This window comes from Macaca thibetana, chromosome 1, assembly GCF_024542745.1.
Source record: "Macaca thibetana thibetana isolate TM-01 chromosome 1, ASM2454274v1, whole genome shotgun sequence".
NCBI lineage: Eukaryota > Metazoa > Chordata > Mammalia > Primates > Cercopithecidae > Macaca > Macaca thibetana.
Window position 1 is genome coordinate 93,558,554 of NC_065578.1, and position 24,761 is coordinate 93,583,314.

General features: G+C 35.9%; 1 protein-coding gene across 3 annotated transcripts in view; it reads right to left on the reverse strand.

Annotated features, from left to right (window-relative positions):
- Window positions 1–436: 436 nt before the first annotated feature.
- The window catches only part of ARHGAP29 (Rho GTPase activating protein 29), a 65,058-nt gene continuing 40,733 nt past the window's right edge, over window positions 437–24,761 (reverse strand). For all 3 annotated transcript variants that reach the window (XM_050777795.1, XM_050777894.1, XM_050777932.1), the window contains 11 exons: window positions 17,766–17,923; window positions 17,044–17,180; window positions 16,665–16,769; window positions 14,329–14,427; window positions 13,161–13,300; window positions 12,700–12,888; window positions 11,993–12,130; window positions 7,567–7,799; window positions 5,676–6,003; window positions 5,436–5,544; window positions 437–2,592 (listed from right to left, as the gene is read on the reverse strand). In XM_050777795.1, coding sequence (XP_050633752.1) covers window positions 1,709–2,592; window positions 5,436–5,544; window positions 5,676–6,003; window positions 7,567–7,799; window positions 11,993–12,130; window positions 12,700–12,888; window positions 13,161–13,300; window positions 14,329–14,427; window positions 16,665–16,769; window positions 17,044–17,180; window positions 17,766–17,923 — 2,520 coding nt within the window. In that variant the 3' untranslated portion in view covers window positions 437–1,708. The remainder of the gene's footprint in view (window positions 2,593–5,435; window positions 5,545–5,675; window positions 6,004–7,566; window positions 7,800–11,992; window positions 12,131–12,699; window positions 12,889–13,160; window positions 13,301–14,328; window positions 14,428–16,664; window positions 16,770–17,043; window positions 17,181–17,765; window positions 17,924–24,761) is intronic.

The following is a 24,761-nucleotide window of genomic DNA, read 5'->3' on the forward strand; positions in this document are numbered from 1 at the left end:
TAAGCCTTAGTTTCCTTACCTGTAACACAGAAAAAATAACATGATTACCCACCCATTACAGGTTGCTCTGGACTTGAAATGAAATAATCCATGTAGCAACTTGGCAAAGTTCCTGGCACACAGAGAAGGCTCAATACACATTGGCTCTAATTTTCTTTTTAGGTATTCACAGCAATATGATTCTTTTATATTTTGTACAATGAGGACTAAAAACAAGGCTTCAGGAAAAAAAAGGGCTGGTTATTGCTCCCTAGACCTTCACATCACATAGAACTATAAAACAAGTTTCCATAAAACTCATTCCACATTGTAGTCAAGGGATGTATGATCCCAGGTGTTGACTTCTAAGCCAATGGTTAATAACCTTAAACTCTCATACTGTAATAGGCAACAATTGAAAAGAAGCCACGAGAACTTGAAATAATTTAACAAGTTGATATATATATATATATTATCAAGTATAACAGTCATACAAAAACATTTAGTAGAAATATAATTCACACATACAAAAACAGTCTACTTATTTTTTGTCCCTTTTATATCCTATTTTAGACAAAATGATAAAACCCAGAAAATAACAGGAATGTACTAGTCCTAAAAACTGGACATTTTATAAATGAAACAGATCCAATCACCTATACCTTCTCTCAAATTCCAAATAATGAGGCTTACTGACCTGTACTCTCAGAATCAACTTAAATAAATTTTAGCTTGATTTGGATGGAATATACACTTTCAGTGGTTGACAATCCTGGTAGAACAAGTACATAAAATGATTCATAAGTCAAAACATTTCATACAAAAGGAATGGTTTTAACCCAGACAAATCAAGAGGAAATGCACTGAATTTAAAAACTTCTGACACATGCATTTTTTGGACCATTTAAAAAATACCAAAAAGTTCAGAACTGCTGAATAACAAAAGTTTATATAAAATAAAGCCAAGGGGTGAAAAAACTACCAAATGTATTAAAACCATCTAATGCCAAATACAACATAACTGAACTATATAATTTAGAAACATGTTTAAGTGCATTTTCTTTATACAATGTAATTGACTATCACATGTAAAAACTGGCAATTAATTAAAATGCAATTAAATACAGATTTGCAAGCCTTCTGGCCATTATGTAAACATTTAAAAATTAAGTGAATTGCCAAATGAAAAATAAGAGCTTACATATGTATCTTAAAAAAGCACAAATGTAAAAGATGCAGTATAAAGTTATGTGAAAAAACATATTCATACCAACAAAATCTTTTTAGGCACTTGCATTCAGAAACATTCCTTTTATAAATAAGCACTTATAATAGTTTCACTCCAAAAAATAAACCTGATTTTCCCAAATTGCACCTATTAGTTGAGAACTATTATCATATATTAGGGATGCATTCAAATGGACCATTTGGTGGGAAAAGTCAACTGAACTTTAAAAAATATGAATCCACCTATCTTATTCACAACTTCAAAAATACAGAATTTAAAGATAATTCCAGTGAGGCACAAATGTGACCCTATCAAAACATTCTATCATTCAGTATTACCAACAGAGGGTAATACGATACAACAACAAAAGGCAAAACCCATGATTTGGCAGTCCTATACAAAAGGGGCCCTGTCAAAACACTCTTTCACAAAATAAGCACAATACCACAAAATAACACAACAACAATAACAACAACAAAAAACCCCTGAAATTTGACAACCCTACACAAATTGTGGAATTTCATCTTCGAGGTCTTCAAACTGTTGCATTCGTTTTAGCTTTGGTCTCTGACATGTTGGATTCACATCAGGCAAGCCAAGCTCCCCAGAGTCTTCTTTAGGTTGACCAGTTGCCTGCCCAGGACAAGCTGATGCTTTGTCTGGGTCCGGCCTTGACTTCACCATGAGACCCTGGGGATCGTGAGCTGTGCCAGGAGGCACTGCTGCTGAGGGTGAAGCTGGCTTCTCCTCATTCCCCCTGATACTGATGGCGGGAGCATGTGGTTTATAAAATGTTGTCCAATGTTGAGGCTGCAGTGTTCTGGGTGCTCTGACAGGAGCGAGAGGGTAGGAATCCGAAGACCGTCTCTCAGACGCCTCTCTCACTGACCTGACTGGCTCTGTGTATGGCTTACTGGGCTGAGTGGCATTGACAGAATGGTCCCCACTAATCTGGAGGCTTGTTGTCACTCCTTTTTCCTGGAGTGCACTGGGCACGATCATTGTAGTCTTGGCAGTTAGACTGTTTTGTTCATACTGTTTGTCCTGAATTTTTTGTAGAGTTTGCTGGTCAAAGCCATTAAATTTGGAACAAACAGTAGTAGCAGTGTCTTTTCTATTAACTCCTTCAAAGGCAGGATTCTTGCAAAACTTGTCTAAATTTACATTTCCCATATTTCTACCATTTCTCTCCTTAGGAGGGCTTGCAAGAAGTAGTCTATCTATAGGCAAACTTACAGGTCTAATCTTGGTCCTTGGAGTATGCCTCTCCACACAGTTTGTTGATGACCTATCAGATTTCAGAGAAAGTGGCTTAGGGGTTTTACCATCTTCTGTCTTTTGGGATGCTGATTCAACCTCCTGGTCTAGAAGCAACTGTGCTTTGTCTGAAAATGAAAGCAATCTATTTAAGTTCATGGCACATGGTTAATAAGAAAGTCTGAATGAGTTAGAGATGAACACTGTATCAAGACAATACAAGTCTTACATATTTTTTCTAAAGTAATATTCTCAGTTATCTATGCAGAGGAGTTAAACATTTGCACAGTATTAAAGGTGTATATTGAATTTAAAAGTTCAAATTTTTTACTCATTTAAATCAATATGAACAGCTACAAAATACCAAAAAACACTTGCTGAGTAACTTCCTTTTAAGTGCTGTGCATGAACAAGTACTTTCTGGGACAAAAGATTATCACAATGTCAATAGGTAGACATGGGAAAATTAACCTCAGAAAAGTGACACTAATTTACACACCAACCAGATGTAACTGTGCCCTGAATCCCAAGGATTTTGCCAACTCACTCAATCTGCTTTTCAGTTACACTCAACCCAGGGAGAACATCATATTAGATTACTTAGATGCTCTCCTTATCTGATTAACTAATAAAGCATAACATCCATTCTGTCAAATGAAGGCTGAATGCTTTTAAGTTAAAAAATGCCATTTTCCCCATCTGCTCCCAGATTTTCTTTCTTCTACAGTCTGAACTCACAGTCCATGTTTTCTCACTTAAAAGCCTCAGTTCCTGCATCTATCCTAAAAAATTCCAATTCCAGGAATGTTCCAGCCCTCCATTCTCCTGCTTTTCTGTTCACTGCCGAAACACATCCACCAACTCCGTGCCTCAACGCCATCCTGACTTTGAGCTGCAGCTGGCCCCAAGCACAGCATGCAATCCTGTCCCTGCCACCCAGTCCTTCACCCACATCTTTTAGGCAGTGGTTTGCAGACAGGTACCCACCAGAGTAACTTTTTGGTCGTCATATCATCTGACCTTCTTCTACACCTGGGACTGCTGGCCTCTCTTCCCTGGGTTCCAAGGCTCTTTTTTTTGTTTTGTTTCACTTTTGTTTTTTGAGACAGTCTCACTCTGTCACCCAGGCTGGAGTACAGTGGCGTTATCTTGGTTCACTGCAACCTCCGCCTCCTGGGTTCAGGTGATTCTCTTGCCTCACCCTCCTGAATAGCTGAGATTACAGGTGCCTGCCACCATGTCCAGATAATTTTTGTATTTTTAATAGAGACAGGGTTTCACCATGTTGGCCAGGCTGGTCCTGAACTCCTGACTTCAAGATCCGCACACTCCGGCCTCCCAAAGTGTTGGAATCATAGGTGTGAGCCACCACACCCGGGCCAAAGCTCTTTTGATTTGCTTTCCCGGGTCCTCCACACATTTATAGAGCATTCTAAAGGACCTGGTTCCTTGCAATTGGACTGTAAGCACCAATGTATATTCTTAAATTTCTGAGGGAAAAACTTAGAGCATAATGGAGAAGAGTACAGACTCTGAAGCACAGTTGCCTGGGTCCTGGCTCAGCCCTGCCTGCCACTTCTGCACTGGGCTAGGCAATCACTGTCTAGCCACTGCCAGTGGCTATGTGTCTTCATCTGTGAAAAAAGACTCCTATGTGTATCTATGTTGCTGTGTGATCTAAATGATCTACTAGGAAAAGTGCTTAAAATTATGTTGTATGTAATAAACACTGGAAAGTGACATTTATTATTATTATTGTTCCTAAGAGCTTCATGGGATAGTGAAAAAGGTTAGGTTTAGCAATCAGAACTGGGTTCAAATGTATTAGGAGCACAATCTTTGGCATTACTTAGTCTCTTTCAGATGGTTGGTTATGGGCTGAATGAGGATAATGCTCTTTATAGCACAGAACTATGATGATGATCAAATAGAATCAAAACAAATAAGCACAGTGCTTAGCACAGAACAGGCAGGTACCTGGTAAATGTTAGTTCCTTTCCTTTTTTTTTTTTTTTGAGACAGAATTTCACTTGTCACATTCTCAGCTCACTGCAACCTCTGCCTCTAGGGTTCAAGTGATTCTCCTGCTTCAGCCTCCTGAGTAGCTGGGATTACAGGTGCCCGTCACCATGCCTGGCTATTTTTTGTATTTTTAGTAGGGATGGGATTTCACCATGTTGGCCAAGCTGGTCTCAAACTCCTGACCTCAGGTGATCCGCCCGCCTTGGCCTCCCAAAGTGCTGGGATTACAGGTGTGAACCACCATGTCCATCACTCCTTTCCTTTTTAGACCCTATGCTCACTGATACTTGATTACACATTAAATTTAACATATATGGCTGCAATGTAAAAACTTGGAATTTAGCTATAACAATGTAGAAATGACAATACAAATGGAAGCTTTCCCACCAGCTTAACAACTAGCAATGACAGCAACTAATATTATAAAGAGAAAATAAGTGAATAAAATGACTGTAGTCAAGGAAATAAAAAATACATACACATCTCTGTGTTTAATGGGTTAAATGTAGGCCACAGGTAAAAAGCATGTCAAAAAAAAAGGAGGACTCTAAATTTTTTTAAGAGTCTAGTTTGACTCCATATGAACAATTAGTTCAATGCACTGAATTATGGAACCAGAAGATACTAATGAATATCACATTGCTCAACACATTTCTACCTTGATTTTAGCTGATGGCAAAATGCAGAAACGAAAACAAAATTCGGAAGGAACACAAAAAACATTATGACCTCCAAGATGTCCTTATTACAAGAAAGACTTTTATGAAGAGTGACATTCATTTAAATGCAAAGTACACTAAAAGGCAACTTTCTCAATGGCTGGTCAAGATTTGTTAACTAATAAAACTTCATTCTCTGGCTTCCCTCATCACCCCTCACCTTGACTTTAATCATGGTTCTACTGGCAGTTTTAAGTCAGCAAACTTTTTTTTTTAACATGGCTACTCACCACTGAGACATGCATCCCATTTTTCTAACGCATTTTGCTTGCGTTCTGACTCCTCAAATGATGTAGCTCGTTCAAAAATTTTGCTTTCACTCTCTGAAGTATGGATATCCTGTTGATGGAAGATAATTTTTAAAATGGAAGAAGTAAAATACAACCTCAAAATAAAGAGTTCAAAGATTTTTAACTTATTAACATAAACATTACAAAGTTCTAATATAATTCCATAAAGGTCAAACTCACTTCCTTTGAAGGAAAAAATAGTGACTTCATGGAACGTTCAGGGTCTCTTTCTTCTGGTGATAACAGAGGCTTTGGAAAACAGCCTTGATCAACCTGAGGTGAAAAAACACCTGTGCTACACATGACATCTTGCGGCTGTAGGGCCCCATCGAAGATCTTCTGTGAGTGAGTAATGAGGAACTCCACCAAGCGTGCTTGGTTTGAATACTCAGCAAGGGAGGAGATGGTGATAGGAGCAGTTGTGGGCCTTGGCCTGATGAGACTTGGTCCAAATATCACCCCCAAGTTTTTGGAGTTCATCTTGTTTTCTTCTGCATGATCTACTACCCTGCAAAGTAGAACACATAAAGTTGCATAAGATTTGCCTATTAGAGTTCCTTGACTGTAGTTTACTATGGAATAGAGAGGGTGGAGGAAAAATGAGCTGCATAAGAATACTAGGGGGAAAAAGTCTAGGAAAAGGTTATATTTATTTGATTAAAATATTGACCACATGCCAAATAGAGTTTCACAGTTTCACAGTATTGAAATAAATTTCAAGTAGAAGGAAGTACTACAGTTTTACCAGCAGAAAGAAAAAATACCCCTAAAAACTGCTCCCATCTCAGTATATGGTATATCCTCCCAAGTCCTTATACTGGGAACCTAAACATCATTGTCAGTTCTCTCACTACCCATCTCCAGTCTTCAAGTCTAGATGACTCTCCCTTCTGAAGATCTCAGTTCCAACACCATCCCCACTCCTCTGGCCTCACTTGAAGCTCTTACCACCTTTTATTTCTATGATTATTCAAGGAGATCTGAATTGTAATAAAGGCCTCCTCTTCAACCTAGTTTCCATATTGCTGCCAAAATATCTAAAAGGCAAATCTGAGCCTGTCAAATCCCTAGCTCAAAAATCTTTAGTGCGTACCGAAGCAAGATGGTCAGTGCACCTACCAGGCACGCAAAACTTTATCAGGCCTCTAGCTGGCTCAGTTTCTGCTACTGCTCTTGCTGTATTGCAGCCTAACCAATTCACTTGTATTTCTCAGATGCACAGTGTGCTCTTGTGTCTCTATGTCTGTGACTTTGTGCCTGGAATGCTCTTCTGTGTAATTTTGCCCACCAAGATACTACTTGGTTCTGTAAGTCTGATTCAAGGGCTATCTCCTCTGATTTATGCCCTGACCACACAATCTTCCTCTGCATGCTGTACATAGCTGTTAGAACAATGATGCTGTACTCTGCTTGTCTGCAGATCTGTCCCTGCAGCTGATGAGACCAACAGATGGCTGAAGCCCTGTGTTTTCATCCTTGTTTAGCCAGCCAGAGCCTGGCACACAGGAGGCATCTGAGGGAACCATGTTGGCTGCAAGTACATATATCTTCAATGTCTCCCCTTCCCTTGCACAGATTGGAGATGAAATGTTCATTTTAAAAGTAACACTGCAACAATATGAACACACTTAACACTTAAGAATGGCTAAGAAGTGCCAGGTGTGATGGCTCACACCTGTAATCCCAGCACTTTGGGAGACTGAGGTGGGCAGATCATGAGGTCAGGAGTTTGAGACTAGCCTGGCCAGTATGTTGAAACCCTGCCTCTACTAAAAATACAAAAATTAGCTGGGCATGGTGGCGTGCACCTGTAATCCCAGCTACTCGGGAGGCTGAGGCAGAAGAATCGCTTGAACCCAGGAGGCGGAGGTTGCAGTGAGCCAAGATCTTGCCACTGCACTCCAGCCTGGGCGACAGAGCAAGACTCTGTCTCCCCAAAAAAAAAAAAAAAAAAAGAATGGCTAAGAAAGTAAATTTTGTTATGTAGATTTGGCTTTTATCACAATTAAAATCAAAACAAAACAAAATCAATTGCCCATTAATGAATGTTCTCGTTATATAGAATTCTTACCGCTTTAGATGTACTATAAGGAAATGAAGACTGTTAAAATTTGATGCTGGCAATTGTCTTAGAAGGTCTTTGATTTTTAGAAGAATTCGGTTTATTTCTATACACGTATTTGGCCATTTTTTGTCTTCGAGACCATCCTTTTTTGCCTCTTGCTCTTCATTCACATGCTGGATCTCTTTTGCAAGGTCTGTAAATTCCTTGTACAGTCGAAATAAAATAAATGGTTCTGGGAGCTAAAGAAATAAAATTACACTGGGGTGAGTCCTCTTTTTTTCTGTTCATAATCAACCATTACTAACAGTTTCAGAACGATTTAGGATGTCCCTTTACATTAAGAAGATTTAAAGTCAATCCACATTTAGTAATGTAAATGTTTGCTACAGATGTGGTCTATAAAGTAAACCTAGAATCATCATCATAAATTGTATCTGTATTAAAAATGACTTAACTGATAATCAGTAAAACTAAACCTAAAGCTGCATGATGGAATTTTACAAGTCTGATATATATCCTATACCAATTACATTCATGACTCCCCCAAAGTTAGTATGATCTTCAACTGTTTTATTGAAATAAAACCCAGGATAATGCATAAAATAAGTCAAATTAATTAAAAAGGCAAATAAACTGAATTTTCTTGATATGAGAGAAACAGCAAGAAAACATTGTCAACATTTTATTTATCTAATTTTTTAACACACCTTGAATTGTCATAAATAGGTCAAAAGAAAAAGTACCTTCTCAAACTAACAAAGGGCATGCCATTTTGATCTGCCCGGTGTCATACCGAATTTCAATGTTTCCACTTGCTCTGTGATGAAACACAGGGTACCTCTAACTACTACCTGATGTTCTATTTTATCAGTGGTGAGGTAGGTGCCCCTTTCTCTGGTTTCCTCTGCTGGTCCTAGAGAGGCGCAGCCTTGAAATCAATTTCTACCCACACTACTCTGGGATCTGAAGGAAGTCACTTAACACCTCTTGGAGCTGCAGATTTCCTACACAGTAAATGAGTAGCATTAAGGCTACTCTCTAACATTGTTTTAAGAATGGAACATGCTTTCTCACAAGAAAGTCTCCATCACATAGTATTCCTGAGACAGAATGAGAGCTGATAGTATTGGACCCTATTCATTTCCTCTCCTTGCCTGGCTAGAAGAGATAAAGGACGATTCATTACGAGATTTATAGTCATTCAACGCTACTTGGCCTCCATTTTTCAGCTAAGAGTCCTGTAAAATGTGATTAAAGATATGCCAGTAGTTTCCTGGGCTAACATGGTAGATTCAACAATTATACCCAATTTCTTTCCCTGCAATCCCACTAAAATACAGTAAGCCCACAGGAGTGCGAGAATAGGAGAGGAGACGAAAGCATGACTTCATAAGCTGAAGAGTTGAAGAGCAAATGAACAAGTACTGACTTAGCAGCTCTGAGAAAGCTGAAATCTCAAACTGTGAACCAACATGACTGACAGAATCCTAAGGAGACTCAGGGACTGTCAGCATTAGGTCTTCTGAAACTGCTGGAGCGTGGGCTATCTGAGATGGCTAAGATCTGTAGATCCCTGTTGCCACTTGACTCTTCTGAGCAGCCTCTTCCCGAGAAGTCTCAAGATTTCTTCTCCAGGCAGTATAAAACAAAGAGTCTCTGGATGGGCAATATCAAACACAAAGGACAGATGGGCAACTATCTGAAAATGGGGATTTAGTGGCTACACATGCTGTTCTAAACATAGAGATCCTGAGACCTTCTTAGCCTGCTTGGCTCTTACAGGACTGGCACCACACTCTAGGCAAGAAAAGACTCTTCTCTGGGGTATCAGACTCCCCCATGAACAGAAACCTATAGCGATAGAGGCATCAAGTGTTTCCCAAACAGTCCACCTACATCACCCTACAATAAAGCTCAAAGTCTTCAAAGACTTCATGTGTTCAGGAGCTTCGAAAGAGATTCAATTTTCAACTCTTTCATTTTAAGCAGACAACCACGGAGACAGAAATCAAAATGAGTAGGGAAAAAAAAAAAAAAAGTAAAGGTCTAGGACTGTGCTGTTAACATGGTGGCCACAAGGCACATACGGCTACTGAGCACTGGAAATGTGGCTGGTCTAAACTGAAATGTACTTTAAATGAACAAAACATAGCAGATTTTAAAGACTCAGTAACAAAAAAAGGTAAAATGATTTCATTAATAATTTAAAAATACTGATTAAATGTTCAAATGGTATTTTCAGTTTAAGTAAAATATTAAACTAATTTCACCTGTTTATGTGGCTACTAGAAAATTTAATATTGTAATATGTGGCTCACATTATATTTCTATTGGGCAAGGCTAGAGAATAAGCCAAGAAAAGAATCCTTTAAAAAAAAAAGGATTAAACTATTAAAAAAAAAAAAAAAAACTATAAATATCCTCAGATACTGCAGTCATTAAAAAAGGAAGAAAGTTGCAAAAAGAACAAAAACCACAGTTTTGGAAAATTGAAACATGATACCAGGAATGAAATAGTTCACAGCAAGGAAGAAAGATAAAGCTGAGGAAATCTCTTAGAAAGTGTTGTAAGAAAACAAAAAAAGAAATGAATGATAGAGAAAAGATAAGGGAACTTGAGAACCTGTCCAGGTTGTCAAGTATCCAAATAAGAGTTCCAGATGGAAAGCAAAGAGAAAATAGAGGGGAAGAAATGAGCAGCAAAATGATAAGTTCCAAAAACTAAAGGACTAACCAGGATTGGCAGTGCTCATGGAGTGCCCTGAATAATGGATAAAATATACCCACATCGAAACACATACTTATACAATTTTAGGATAAAGGGAAAAAAAGAAGATTCTACAAGCTTTCAGAGACAAACTCATAGGCCACATACAAGGAGTTAGAAATGAGAAGGATTTTAGGTGAAGACAACAAAAAAACACCTTTGAATTTCTGAAGAAAAATAATTTTCAGCCTAGAATATTACAACCTTCCACACTATCAACACCATGATATTTCCATTCAAGAGAGTAGAATATAAAGACATTCATGGATAAATAAGGTTTTAAATATTTACTGCTATTCTACCTTGCTCAAGTATGGGCATGACCAAAACAGGAGAATAAAACAAAAACAAAAACAACAAAAAAAGGGAAGACATGACAGGCATTTCCTCAAAAATGAGGAGAAGGTGGAAGAGATATCCCAGGATGGCAGCTAGTTACCATATTTTTAAAAATCCAGTACAAAATTATAGCTAGATAAGGAGGAGTAAGTTCTGGTGTTTTATACCACTGTAAGATGACTGTAGTTAACAATAATATATTACATACTTTCAAATAACTCAAAGGAGGGTGTTGAATGTTCCTCAAATGGAGAAATGATAAATGTTTGAGATGACGGCTGGGCTAATTACCCTGAGCTGATCACTATGCATCACATATACCAAAACATCACTGTGTACTCTATAAATGTGTACAATTATTACATGTCAATTTAAAAAAAATTTTTTTAAAGGATCCAGCTGGGAGCAACAGAACTGCAGAGATTGATATGTTGAGGACTATCATCGCTATTTTCTCTGACATTATCTCTTCATTTTCACCCGAGGACAGAGTATCAGCTAAGCTTGGCTCAGATCTTTTTTTGTACTTGTCTCATGACAATGTGCTGATTAAGTTTTTGCAATCCCTCCATGAGCTGCTGCTTGATGCTACTAAAGCCATTTATTTCGTCCCACCGAGTAGGTCTTTGGACCTACTCCTGTAAACTACAGGTTTAACAGTGAGGAAAAAAAAAGAGAGAGCAGCCTACTCCCTGACCATATTCCCACTAGAATGTGCAGTACCCAGCTTACAGGACAGTCCTTTCAGATGGTCCAAATGTAGTAAATTACGTGTTCCCAGGACACATTCATGATCTTGACCACTACCCTATCACAATGGCTATTTTAAAATATCAACGAAGGCAAAGCCAGCCTACGATCCAGACACTGTTTTATTTACTTCATATAACTGTGTGGATACTGGGATTGCCTTACACAGTTAGATTTATGCTTTCAAGTCAATTTTCCAAAGGTTAACAATACATTGTTTAGGAATAAATAACACGTATTAAAACTATTAAGAAAAGAGAGAGAGTTATGATTATTAAAGACCTCTTTGGTGGAGTTAGGCGGATGTAACTTGGAAGAGGAACGTGGGGGTTTTTTATAAGGTACAGTAATATTCTATTTTCTTAAGGTGGGTGATGGGAGATGAGTTTGTTTTTATTTTTCTTTAAACTGTACATATATTTAATATACTCTTTGACCCATGCACTAATAATCAGCAAGACACCCATACCGTCTATGCCAATGAAAAAACATGTGTAGCAAATGTTATCAGCAAAATACAAATCAGATTTTTGCTGTTTTTAATTTAATGGTGGGTTTCAAGGGTAAAAATTTTACCTGCCGAAGGTATAATTTCAAGACGTCACAGATATCATGTGAACTAAATTCTGAAATGTCTACCAAGTGCATTCCATTTTCCAAAGCTTGACACAGTTTTTCAGTCTTTATTTTGTTTCCACACACACGATAAATTCCCTTCAATAGAAAAGAAAAAAATTTTGCAAAATTCTTTAGTGCAAATAGCTAAATCTACATATATTTGATTTTCAATCTTTTCATTCTATTTCAAATTTTATTAGTATTTTAGAAAAAACTATTCAAGGCCAAATGAGGTAACATTTTCTGTAGAAATCTGAAAAAATTTAGTTATTAAAGATTGTGCATTGGCCAGGTGCCTGGGAGGCGGAAGCGGGAATATCACTTGAGCCTAGAGTTCAAGACCACCAGCCTGGGCAACATAAGGAGACCCCATCTCTACAGACATTTTTTTTTAAAATTAGCCAGGCGTGGTGGCACGTGCCTGTGGTCCCAGTTACTCAGGAGGCTGAAGTGGGAGGGTTGGTTGAGTCTGGGAGGTCAAGACTGCAGTGAGCAGTGATTATGCCACTGTACTCCAGCCTGGGCAACAGAGTGAGACCCTGTCTCAGAAACAAAACAAAACAAAACAAAACCCCTGAACATTATTTTCCTTTAAAGTCTCCTCTTCATTAGAATAGGTTACACAGGCATTTATGCTTTTTAAAATTTTAAGAGTTATAATGTACCTGTAGACACAAAGCTCTATTTTCAATCTCTGAGGCACATATTTTGAGTATAAAAGGGATACCATCTGGTTCCTTTTTTGCAACTTGTGTGAATTCTGCTCCAAATAATTGTATTTTTCCTGGAAGTTTCTGATGACCGCAAATAATGACTAAATTTTCCAAACACTTTCGATGACAAACAAGGAGACACTACAAGAAAATGATAGTTTGAAACTGGTTAACCTTAAAACTCACAACTGGGTAAACTGCAGGTGGAGGGTAACACAACAAAAGTGAGTTTAAGCGGTATTACTTGTGGTATTTGAAAGATTTAACAACAAAACAAAACATAAAATTATAGAAGGCATACTGCAGAACAATTAAACATATATTTGCAAAAGATCCTAAAAAGTAAAATTAATAACAAAAGAGTAGAAAACAAAAAGCATAAAAGGGCCAACACAATTCCACAAAGATCTTACCTCTTCACATTCAACACCTTGGAACACTACAATGCCTTCACAATCCCTACATTTCGTGGGGGATCTCAATTTGCGAAACTTGTGTGTGAGAGCTGCCTTTGACATCAATGTTTTCTTAAATGTTCCAAGGGAATTGGGTCCTTGCGAGAGAAATAATTTATAAAAATTGTAAAATGATAGAAAAATTATACCATGTGATACCATATTTTGAATAATCTTTAAACCCTGTAATCGTTCATATATTATAAAAAGCTTTGAATCTGTAATATCAAAATAGCTGCTTAGCATCCAATTTATAGGTCCAATTTATAGATCTCTTAAAAGGCACTTTTATCAAGCATTTTAGCTATGAGTAAAAGTCGTCACCAAGTCATTGCTATGAATAATAACACGGCATAATGTTTTCAGAATCAGCGTATTTACACTATTATTAACATGTTCTTTCATAGAGCTGGGAAGGGTGTCATAGGAGGCATTAGAAAAAGTCCCCATAAACAAAGAAAAATAGCTGTGTGAGGTTAGAGTGTGAGCATTATCTGCATTACAGATAAAGCTTTCTTAATTTACTATAAAATTATAGTTAATATCAGCTAGTTACATATTAATACTATACTGGAGGTCACATATTCCATTAATTTAGGAAATGATGCCAAACCAGGTATCTGTAGGCATTAAACGTACAAAACGAATTTATACGCCTCTAATTCAAGTTGTTAAGGTAACTGATTTAACTTTATCCTTCAAAATCCACAACTTCCTTATCCTCAAGAAGTACACTTACTTAGTTTTCTTGCTTGGTTTCTTGCATTGTTTCTTTTGAAGGAGCTTTTTAGAATTTTTTATGCACCCCAACCCTTTTAACACTAAGTCATAGTATTAGGTTTATGAAAACACATGATATCTAGCCTGTTATTTTAGCACCATGCCAATATATTTTACATCAGTAGTTTTGCTGCCTATTCTAATATTTGTGTTTGTAACATTTAATTAATACATTATCAACTCGTACTTCTACATAATTGTTGGGATATATTTAAGTCATGGTGAATTTTTTTTGTTTAATACACAAGAAAGTATTGATTCTTTAAAATTATACTATTTTTCTAATATCATGCAGTGCTACTGATTCAGCTGGTTTAGTGGGACTTAATTCAGGTAAATACAATACCAGTTTCTGAAGGGGAAGATGGCTCTCTTTCATCTAGATCATCTGCAGAGGACATAGTTCCACTGGATGGTGTTCGTGGAAGTTTTCGATGAAAGTCTCCTAAAAGAAAATTGTGGATACAATTACCTGACCATTCATTGTAGGATCTTTGAAATAGGAAATGAAAACACTTTTGAATTAACAAAAGTCATACTATTTTATTAGCTTCAATGTAAAAATTTGCTTCCATTCTCATTCTCTGGGTAACAGGGAATTCTGATACTCATTCCTGGAAATGAAAAGATATTTAACCAAATCTGATTTTCCTGAACAAATTTAAAACTGAGGCTCATGTAGTCCAATAACACTTTACTGCCAACTTCCGATGGTAAGTATTAGATATGGTAAACTTCACAAGTATAGCTGATATTTTCCATTCATGTCTAATACCTAATATATGACAGAGTAGCTGGCACAACAGTAAAATTGTCATTAAATGTTTGCTGAATTAAGTTATAAATGTATACGATTAAACCAAAAGCTTTCTAAAAGATACAAAAATCTTTGAATACAACAACCCAACAGTAACATCACATTTATGTTACTGGCAAGACGGCAGACTGGGAACCAGGAACAATAGCCCAGTGATACTGGCAGGGAGCTGAGACCACAGTATACACGCTATGTCAGCAAAGGACACTGCATATGTATCAAAGCATGTTTGGAAGCAGCTCAACTGGTAATGAGGTTTATTTACTCCCTCTCCACAGGCCTACATCTAAGTGGAAGAATTCACCTTAATGCAAGGCCTTAACAGTTTCAAATTCAGAGTTAGAAAAGCCTTTACAAATGATTTTAAAGAACATCCTCTTCACCAAAGGATTCTTCTCCACAATATGCTTAAAGGTAGCTATCTAGTTTTCACTTTGAATGTGCCCCCAATGACTGACAAATCACAAAGTTGTATTGCTCCATTTTATAACTATTCTAAATGTAAAATGCATTTCTTACATTACTGAACAGAAAACTGCCTCCCTATAAATCCCAGGCTTGGTCATATTTTTCCCAAACGGAGAAAACAAGTACTCTAACTTTAATCCCTTTTCACTTCCAGTATTTGAGGACAGCTGACAGGTCTCCAATTTTCCTTTTTCCCAGGCAAGGCATTCCCAGGTTTTCACCCATTTATCAGGTGATGTGGTTTCTAAAATTTTGTCTTTACCACATGAAGTTTTATGGGATCCTAAATAATATGGGGCTTGCTCTAGATTGGGTCATAATTTCTGGAGCTACCTAGAACCAGTTTGTTGTTACAAAGCTAATTACAAATATTCAGTTCAATATTAGGCTCACATTTCCAGAATGTTCCTTGAACAGTGCTACTTTTAAAGAAGGCAGCAAAGTGGCAGGTGATAATCATCCTACAAACACAGTGCTGCGTGAAAATATTTTTCTAACTTTAAATATAAGAGATTTATCTAAATCAGTAAAACTTCTGCAATATGTAAGAGAAGAAAAAGGCCTTGGAATCTGAGATGGCTTAAATCCTATAATCTATCTATTAAGATCCTAGAAGAAAGAAACGTTGCCAGAAAGAATGGGCCTGGAGCAGTCTTTGGTAGAGGTGTAAAGGAAGAATGTTGGATGTAAGAATCTCATGAGTTCAACTGCTACCTTCTTCTACTGCTAGCTGTATAACCTAGGCAAATCGCCCTCTTAGAAGCCACTAATGGAGAATTCAAAATGCTTACTCTGTTTCTCTCTGGGGACCATGAGATAATCTGTATCAAAGTATCTTAAAGCACATTTGTAAAAAATTAACAAGAATAAGTAGTTGCAGGCATAGAAATAGCAAAATGACATTGTTTATTATAGCAATTAAGTACCAAACAATCCAAAAGATGACAGTTATAGTCACAGAATATACAGCAGTGAAAATAAAGATGACTACCTACATTCACATAGATCTTAAAAAAAATACATGAAGTCACAATAGTGTAATTCAATTTGTATAACATTCAGAAGAGAGCAAAACTTCACCAGATAGAAGTACTAGAAACATTTAAAATAGCTAGGGAATATTTTTAAAACATTTCAGGATAATGGTTTATTCTGGTGGGAGATACGGCAATGTTACCACAGAGGTGTGTACAGGGGCTTCTAATATACTGATAACCATCTATTTCTTAGGCTGGGTGGCGAATATATGAGGGGTTTTTAAAAACTATTTTTTAAATTGTACACTTTCCTCTCTATTATGTATGAAAGTTCACTATAAAAGCAAGGTAGTCAAAAAATACCCAAAAAAGGACTGATCTTTCAATGAGTTTCATTGCTAGACTTAAATATTGATGTACCTGGACTTATAGATTCTGAATCCAGAGATCTAGATTCGCTGCTCCCTCCAGTACTCTCAGAGTCACTAAACATCCCAAATGTCCACGATCTTATAAAGGAAGGACCTTTAATAAAAAGAACAAAGTCAAAACTTGGCTACAGGTGGATTTCATAAGGTAAAATACTGACATTCTATCAAGTGAGACAATTCAAATTTCTTTAACAATAACCAATTATCAACTTCAAGAAAGGAACCATGGTAACAACTGTGAATAAGATCTCACAAATTTACAATCTAAGGCCTGATTTTTAAATTCCAGAGCAAAAATTAATTTAACAATCACATTCGAACAATCTGACCTTTTATAAATTAGCACTCTTTTTAGTGTAGAAAACTACCTGTTATATCTGCACTGTTAGAGCATCTGTCCTCTTCAATTTTATTAGAACTGTCAGGAAGGCGTACAACATCCTCTAAAGAGTTGGCAGGTCCAAATCCAGAAGTTTGGGAACTATTTAAATGCTTATTTACATTTCTGAAACAACAACAATGACAAAAAACAAAACTCAACACTCCAGAGAATAACTGATAATCAGTCTATTTCATTCTGTGTTTAGAAAAATCTATTAATTTAACAATCACAGATGAATTAAACTAAATATTAAAAACAAATAATACTACATGGTTCAGCTTCTTATAGGAGATGCAAATACTTTTTAATTATTTGTGCTTATTACAGTGGAAACATGGGAAGGAACAGCAGAAGTATAGTTAATAATTCATGGCATGGTTTAACTTTTCTAGCATGACCTCTGTGGAAAACATAGGTTAAATTCTGTGGACATTCAAAACATGTACAGCCATCATATGATGTCCCCAAATGATTTTTAATTCTTAAATAAAAGAAGTCTGTGTCAAAATGCAAAGGCTTACTGTTAGTGAATTATATCTGTTCCTTAAATATATCTACTTCGATAACATAAAATAATATTTAAAGAACTCAGAAAATTTTTAAGTTAATTTTGTCAGTTAGAAAAGACACCTCCTTGTACTAGACAGAAACTTTAACAATTAAGTGTTTTATATTTTGAAATAATTTTGTCTGTACATTAATTCTCACCCATCAACTTTGTCTTCTTCAGTTGAATTTGTGGCCTTGACAAATTCACTGTACTCTTGGCCTGGGTCATAGAGTTTGGCACTATCACAGAGAGACTGTAAACTGTCTGCAAGGGAAGCAGCCTGCAGATGCTGCATGTTGAAGAGGTTAACTGTTACCTATGGACACAGAGACAAAAGGCAGAGTAACTCATGAGACACAGAATGTTATAAAACATACATTTATTTCAATGACTGCATCAATAAAAATGCCATACAGTGAAGCATACAACACTGAATATCACTCTGAGCATACTATGATGCCTGATTTTGCATAATGTCTAGATTAGGGAGAAAAGTAGTTTGAATCTAATATCTATGAGTAATCATTTCCAGCAAAACTGGCTTTTAGCTGAAAAGTTCAAAAGTGACTTCAAAAACCCCATGCCCCAACTGGTTCACAATTTTAGGAGATGGATGTGTTTCTGAGGATCCTCATCTCTGTATCCTGATGGTCTGATCACAACTGCCTAAACTCTTCAGAGGAAAACATGGGGAAAACACTTCCAATCAAAGAACTATTATTTAGACTGTTTTCACTTTTTCAATCCTATAAAAACAGAAGTGCTGAACTACAGTACTCCGTTCTTATAATTAGATATTACCTTGAATCTATTCAAAATACATTATTCCATTGAGTTTCACAAATGCCTAAATATATTATCACTATCCTCACTTCTACTAACAACAATAACAATAGCAGCAGCTGACAAGTATGTACAATATGCCTGACCCATTCTCAGAGTCTTACATGAATAAACTAATTTGATGTTCACAAAAACCTAGGCTTTGGGTATATTACAGCAAACCGATGAGATACTGACTCTCATGGACCTTTACATTCTCCTGAGGGTGGTATGCGAGAGAAGTAACAAATTATGTAAATAAAATACTTTCTGGTACTGAAAAATGCTATGAATACTATATAAGAATGTCAAATTATGCAGTATGACCAGGTATGTGTTTGTGGAAGGGTATTTCCAACATGGTAAATTAAGGAAGGCCTCTCTGAGGAGGTAACATTTGAATTGCAGGCCGATGTAAGAAAAGCTTCATGGAGATCTATCCAAACAAAAGGAGGAGGTAGTGCAAATGTGAATGGGAAAGAGCTTGTCATGCTCAAGAAACAGATGAAAGGTCAATATGGTTGAAGTATATGGAAAGAGCTCTCGTTGAAGATAAAGCTAAAAAAAGTAGTCATCTAAACAATGGCAAGGTGTCTGAATTTAAGTGCAACAGGAAGCTGGTGGAGCATTTTACACAAAGCTATAACATGATCTGATTTATTCTTTAAAATGACACTCTGGCTTCTTTGTGGGGAAGGTATTTAAGGGAAACAATCTGAATAAATGCTAAATTTCAATTAGCTTAATGTTATTTCAAAGACTGCCACGTTTCTTCTTCATCTCTCTTGACATACCAGATGATAGGATAATTAGTCTTTAAGTCCTTTTCAATGTAGACAGGCATTTCCCTAAGGATACTTGACTCTGCATAAATAGTATTTGAAAAGTATAGATAACAGAATAAGTAGCTTATTTGTGCCCTAACTCCTTCAAGAAACAAAGAAAATTCAAACTGCATAAGGTGCAGTTTAATTCTAGCAACTGGCTATATTAGAGCATTCTCCAGCTAAAGGTAAACTGCTTACTCTCTTGATCCTAAAGGTAACCTGCATGCTAGGTGACCTTCATTAACTGCATTGAAAAAGTTAATGTGCAAATGAATCACCTTGGGGATCTTGTCCAAATGTAGATTATGATTCTAAGGATCTGTGTTGAAACCCAAGATTCTGCATTCCTCATAGGCTCTCAAAGTAATGGCAATATGACCAAGGACCGCATCTTGAGAAGGCTTTCTAAACTTTAGTTTTCTCATCAGTAAAATGGGTATAAAAACTTGATAGGATTTTTGTGAGAATTAAATGAATTAATGTAGACCAAGAGCTTAATACACTGGCAGGTACGTAGTCAATCTTAGCTATCATTAGCTATTGTTTGAGGTAGAGGGAATTTATCAAAGGTAAAAGATTGGCCTAAATGACTTCTAAGGTAATTTCAAATCCTGGATTTTATAATTCTGTTAAATCCTTTCATGATTCTTTAACTAAATATTAATTAATCAAAATTTGGAAAATAATGAGATACAATTTTAAAAACTCAAAAACATTTTAAGGAAGTTTTCTGGTTCAGATGCAGTAAGCTAACTCCCCCCAGTCTCCCACTGAATTCACCTAAAAATCTGAACAGAATGCACAAATCAAGACTCTGAAAAGTAAATGGAAAAAAACTACAATTCGAGGTATGACCAGTCCAGCAATAGGTCTACTCCTGCCCTGTTTTCCAGCCCATGCTCAGCTCCTACCCAATTCTCCAAGTCCCAAAGTACAAACTGAGTGTAGACAAAAGGAGCACCAAGAGAGGTTCTTTCTGGTCCAAGGAACAAAAGCGGGGAGGGGTGACGGGAGATGTAACTAAACAGTAGAAGAAAACTCCCTGGTTTCTTTTGTATATTTGTTTTCTCTTCTGCCTTAGACCCTAAGCAAGTCCAAATCCCTAAGACACAATCCTGTGGGAGCAGCAATGATGACAGTAGCAGCTGAAGAGATGCCAAAACTCTGATGGAAATCCTCCTTTATGACCAGGTGTACTGTGTCTAGAGAGGGGTCTGAAATTTCTGTTACTTTTCTCTCTTTATCCTCCCCACATTTGGCCGGGGAGAACAGCAGAATAGGCAGACCTAAGTTTCCCAGCCAGAAGATTGGGAAGGGAGTCACACAGAAGCTGGAAAATGAACCTAACTGTATCAAATAGTTGCTAAAATTGAAAAAAAATTAATGTTCAATATAGGTTATAAACAGGACCCAGAGTCAATAAAGTAGTAGTAAAAATATCTAGGATATGATTCAAAATTGCTTGTCATACAAAGAACCAGGAAAATCTAAACAACTCTCAAGACGAAAGACAATAAAAAGATACCAAGACTGACATGGCTCAGATTTGGGATGATCAGATGAAAACTCCAGAACAACTATTACAAAGGTTTTAAAAAAGTAGAGCAAACAATCTTGAAACATGGAAAAACAGAAGCCTCAGCAAAGAAATGTAAGATGTAAAGAAACAAAAGGAAAATTTATTGCTGAAAAATAAAGTATCCAGAACAAAAAATTTACTGGACGAACTGTATGGGAGAATGGGGATAACAAAGGAAAAGAGCCTGTGAACTTGAAGACAGATCAACAGAACAGTATAAACAACCAAGAGGAAAAAGCTTTGGGGAAAAAATAAAGGACTTCCAGAACTGCGGAAGATTAACAAAAGCTCTAATGTTTGAGTCACTGGGTGTCAGAGAACGAGGAAAAAGACTACCACCAAAAAAAAAAAAAAAAAAAAACCAGATTGAAGAAACAATAGTTGAAAACTTCTCAAATTTTGCAAGAGACAAACTTGTAGATTCAAGAAGTTCAATCAATCCAAAAAAGGAAAAAACAGCAAAAACCAGGTCTAGATACGTCTTAAACAGATAAAAACCAAAGACAAAAAAAAATAATAATAATAATCCCACAAAAACAGCCAAAGAAAAACACATGCCACAATTGGGGAAATGATAATTAAAATGATTACTGGTATCTCATGAGAAACTATGGATGCCATAAGGCAGTGGAACAATATTTTTAAAGCAGTGAAAGAACTGGTTTCTGTATTTAGAATTCTATAACCAGTGAAAATGTCCTTCAGAAATGAAGATGAAATAAAGACATTCTCATATGAAACACAACCAAGTGAATCCATTACCAGCAGACCTGCTACAAAATAAGTGGTAAAGGAAGTTCTTTAGACAAAATGTTACCAGAGGAAAGATGGAACCACTAGAATGCAAGAAGAATGAATAGAAATAGTAAATAATAGACTACTTTTTCCTTCTTAACCTCTTTATAATATGTATGACTTTTAAAAGCAAAAATTGTGAGAGTCTGGTGAGGTTTTCAATGTATATGGATGTAATTTACATATATCAAATACAACCCAGATTAGGTAAAGGAACTTCTATGGTGGTGATGCTTCTGCATTCTACTTAGAACTAATTCTAAGTAGACTTAAAAAAAGTGTATGTATAAACATAGATAAGTGTGCAACCATTTTTTTTAAATTGGCTATTTATAGAACAATCTATTTTAGGCTGAACTGTCCTAGCACATGTTTTAAAGGGATCTAGCATTTTCATATAACTCTGGAAACCACATTAAATATTCAGCTTCTTCAACAGTGTTTCACAGTTCATTACTACTTTTTCAGGTAACTAGTAATCTTAGAACTTCTATTTCTGTTCCATGAAAGAGATAATTTTTGTTTTTTACCAGAATGCTTATTTTGTATCTTAATGACACAATATCCATTTTCATATATGACAGAGTTCATATATGTACTACTACATCTGTACATTCTTAGTCACGTCAGGCTGCTACAACAAAAGTACCATAGACCGAGTGACTTAAACAACAAAGATTTATTTCTCACAGTTGTGGAGATTGAGAGATCAAGACCAAGGCACTATCAGATTCAGCGTCTGGTGTGGGCCTCAATTCCTGGTGCATAGACTGCTCTTTTCTCTCTGTGTCCTCACATGATAGAAGGGAAAGGGTCACGAGGGCTCCACCTAGTCACCTCCCAAAGGCCCCACCCTCCAAATATCATCACATTATCACACTGGGGATTAGGATCTCAACATGCTAATTTTGCAGGGGGTGATAAACAGTCCATAGCAACTCAGTTCAAGTAAGTTGCACTGATTGTGGGATTCTAATGAGAATTTACAATGTTAAATGATCTCAAAAACTATTATGTTTTGATACATGCTGCTTAACTGGTTGACTCCATATGACATAAACAATCAAACACAGTTTTTCATTGGTCAACTGACGTAGTTTTACATTTAGCTCCACTGAGAGTAACTGTAGACAAAAGTAAAAAGTAATAATGGAAGTCTACGTGCAACCATTGTGGTTATTAAGGCAATGCAAGTTTCTAAATGATAATTAGAGGGAGATTTTTTCAGGTTATATAAATAGATAAAAATTGAATTTCCTAACTGGAAGCTGGCCAGGAATGGTTTGTAACAGCCATATTCTCTTGAAAAAGACACTGTAGTCATTAGAACAAGAGAAGTGAAGGGAGAGAGTTCTACCAAACAAAATCTCAGTTTTGGTTCATTTGTTAAACTTTTTTCTCATTTTATAAGGACAAAGGCGAAAAAAATCATTCTGGTAATTGGACCCATGGGCCAGGCAACCCAATATTCAATTGACAGTGAATCCAAGACCATTGCAAGCAATATTCAATTTATGACACTGGTGCCGGGGAGGTGTTATGAGCATCCACACTATTTTTCCTTTACAATGTTTTCTTCAGAAAACACTTAGAAGTTAGGAATATAACCTGAGCTACTATAACTTCTTAATAACACAGATGTGTGCAACCAATTTTTTTTAAAAAGGTATATGAAGATACATAATAAAAAAACCCAGTAGACAAATTAAAAGATATGTCTAGAAAAATATCAATTCATCCAAAAGAAGGCAGCAAAAGGAAAATAGATTAAGGAAAATATCATAAGGCATAAATGAAAAAGAAATAAAATGATAAAATTAAATCTGAACATATATTTACCTTAAATATAAATGGTTTAAACACTCCACTTATAAGATAGTGCCAAAATAGATTTAAAAAAAAAAATCAAGACAGAAGTATATGCTCTCTATATGCTATATGAGAAACTCACTTTAAATATGATAAAATTAAAAGAATGATAAAAGATATGCTACATTCAAAATAATCAAAAGAAAACTGGAATAAAATATCAATATTAAATAAAGTAGAATAAAAAGTAAGGGAATTTATCACTATAAAAAGACACATTTCTAAGGATAAAAGGATCAATATACCAAGATCATATAATAATTGTTACTGTGTAAGCAATGGAGCTTCAAAATACATAAAACAAAAACTGATAGAACTAAAAATACACCATATGTTGGAGACTTCAAAACTCCTTTCTCAGTAATTGATAAAAGTAGCAAAAGGTAAATCATCAAGAATACAGAAGAAATAAATTACATCTTAAAACAACAGGAACCAATTGATACTTACAAAGCACTCCAGTCAACAACAGAACACACATGCTTTTCAAATGTGCACATGGAAAATTCATCACTGATCTTTTCAAAGAAACAGCTTTTAGTTTCGATTTTTCCCTACTTTTCTTTTTTATTTTATTGATTTAAGAGAAATGTAATAATAACAAGTATTTCTCCTACCATAATAGAATTAAACTAAAAATCAGTATCAGGAAGATATCCAGAAAATCCTCAAATACTTGGAAATTAAACAACAGACTTCTACATTATCCACAGATCAAAGACGAAGTCTCAAGGGAAATTAGAAAATATTTTGAACTGAATATAAATGAAAATACAAATTTCAAAATTTGTGAGATATACATAAGCAATGCTTGGAGAGGAAAATTTAAAGAACTAAATGTATCAGAAAAGCACAGGAAGGTCTCAATAAACAACATAAGCTTCTGCTTTCAGAAACTTTTTTTTAAAAAGCAAAATAAACCCAAAGAAAGTAGAAATAAAGAATAAAATGCAGAATCAGTAAAATTGAGAAAAAGAAAAATTGATGAAACTAAATGCTATTTCTTTTTTAAAAGGATAATAAGACTTATAAACCTCTTGCCAGATTGACCAAAGAGAGAGAAAGAGAAAAAAGATGCAAATTACCAGTATCGGGAATGAAAGAGAGGTTATTACTACAGCCCACTGAGACATTAAAAGGTAAGAGAATACTACAAGACACATTATGCACATAAATTCAACAACCTAGATAAAAAGGACCAATTCCATGAAAGCCACAAGCTACCAAAAATCACCTAAGAAGAAATAATTAACTTGAATAGG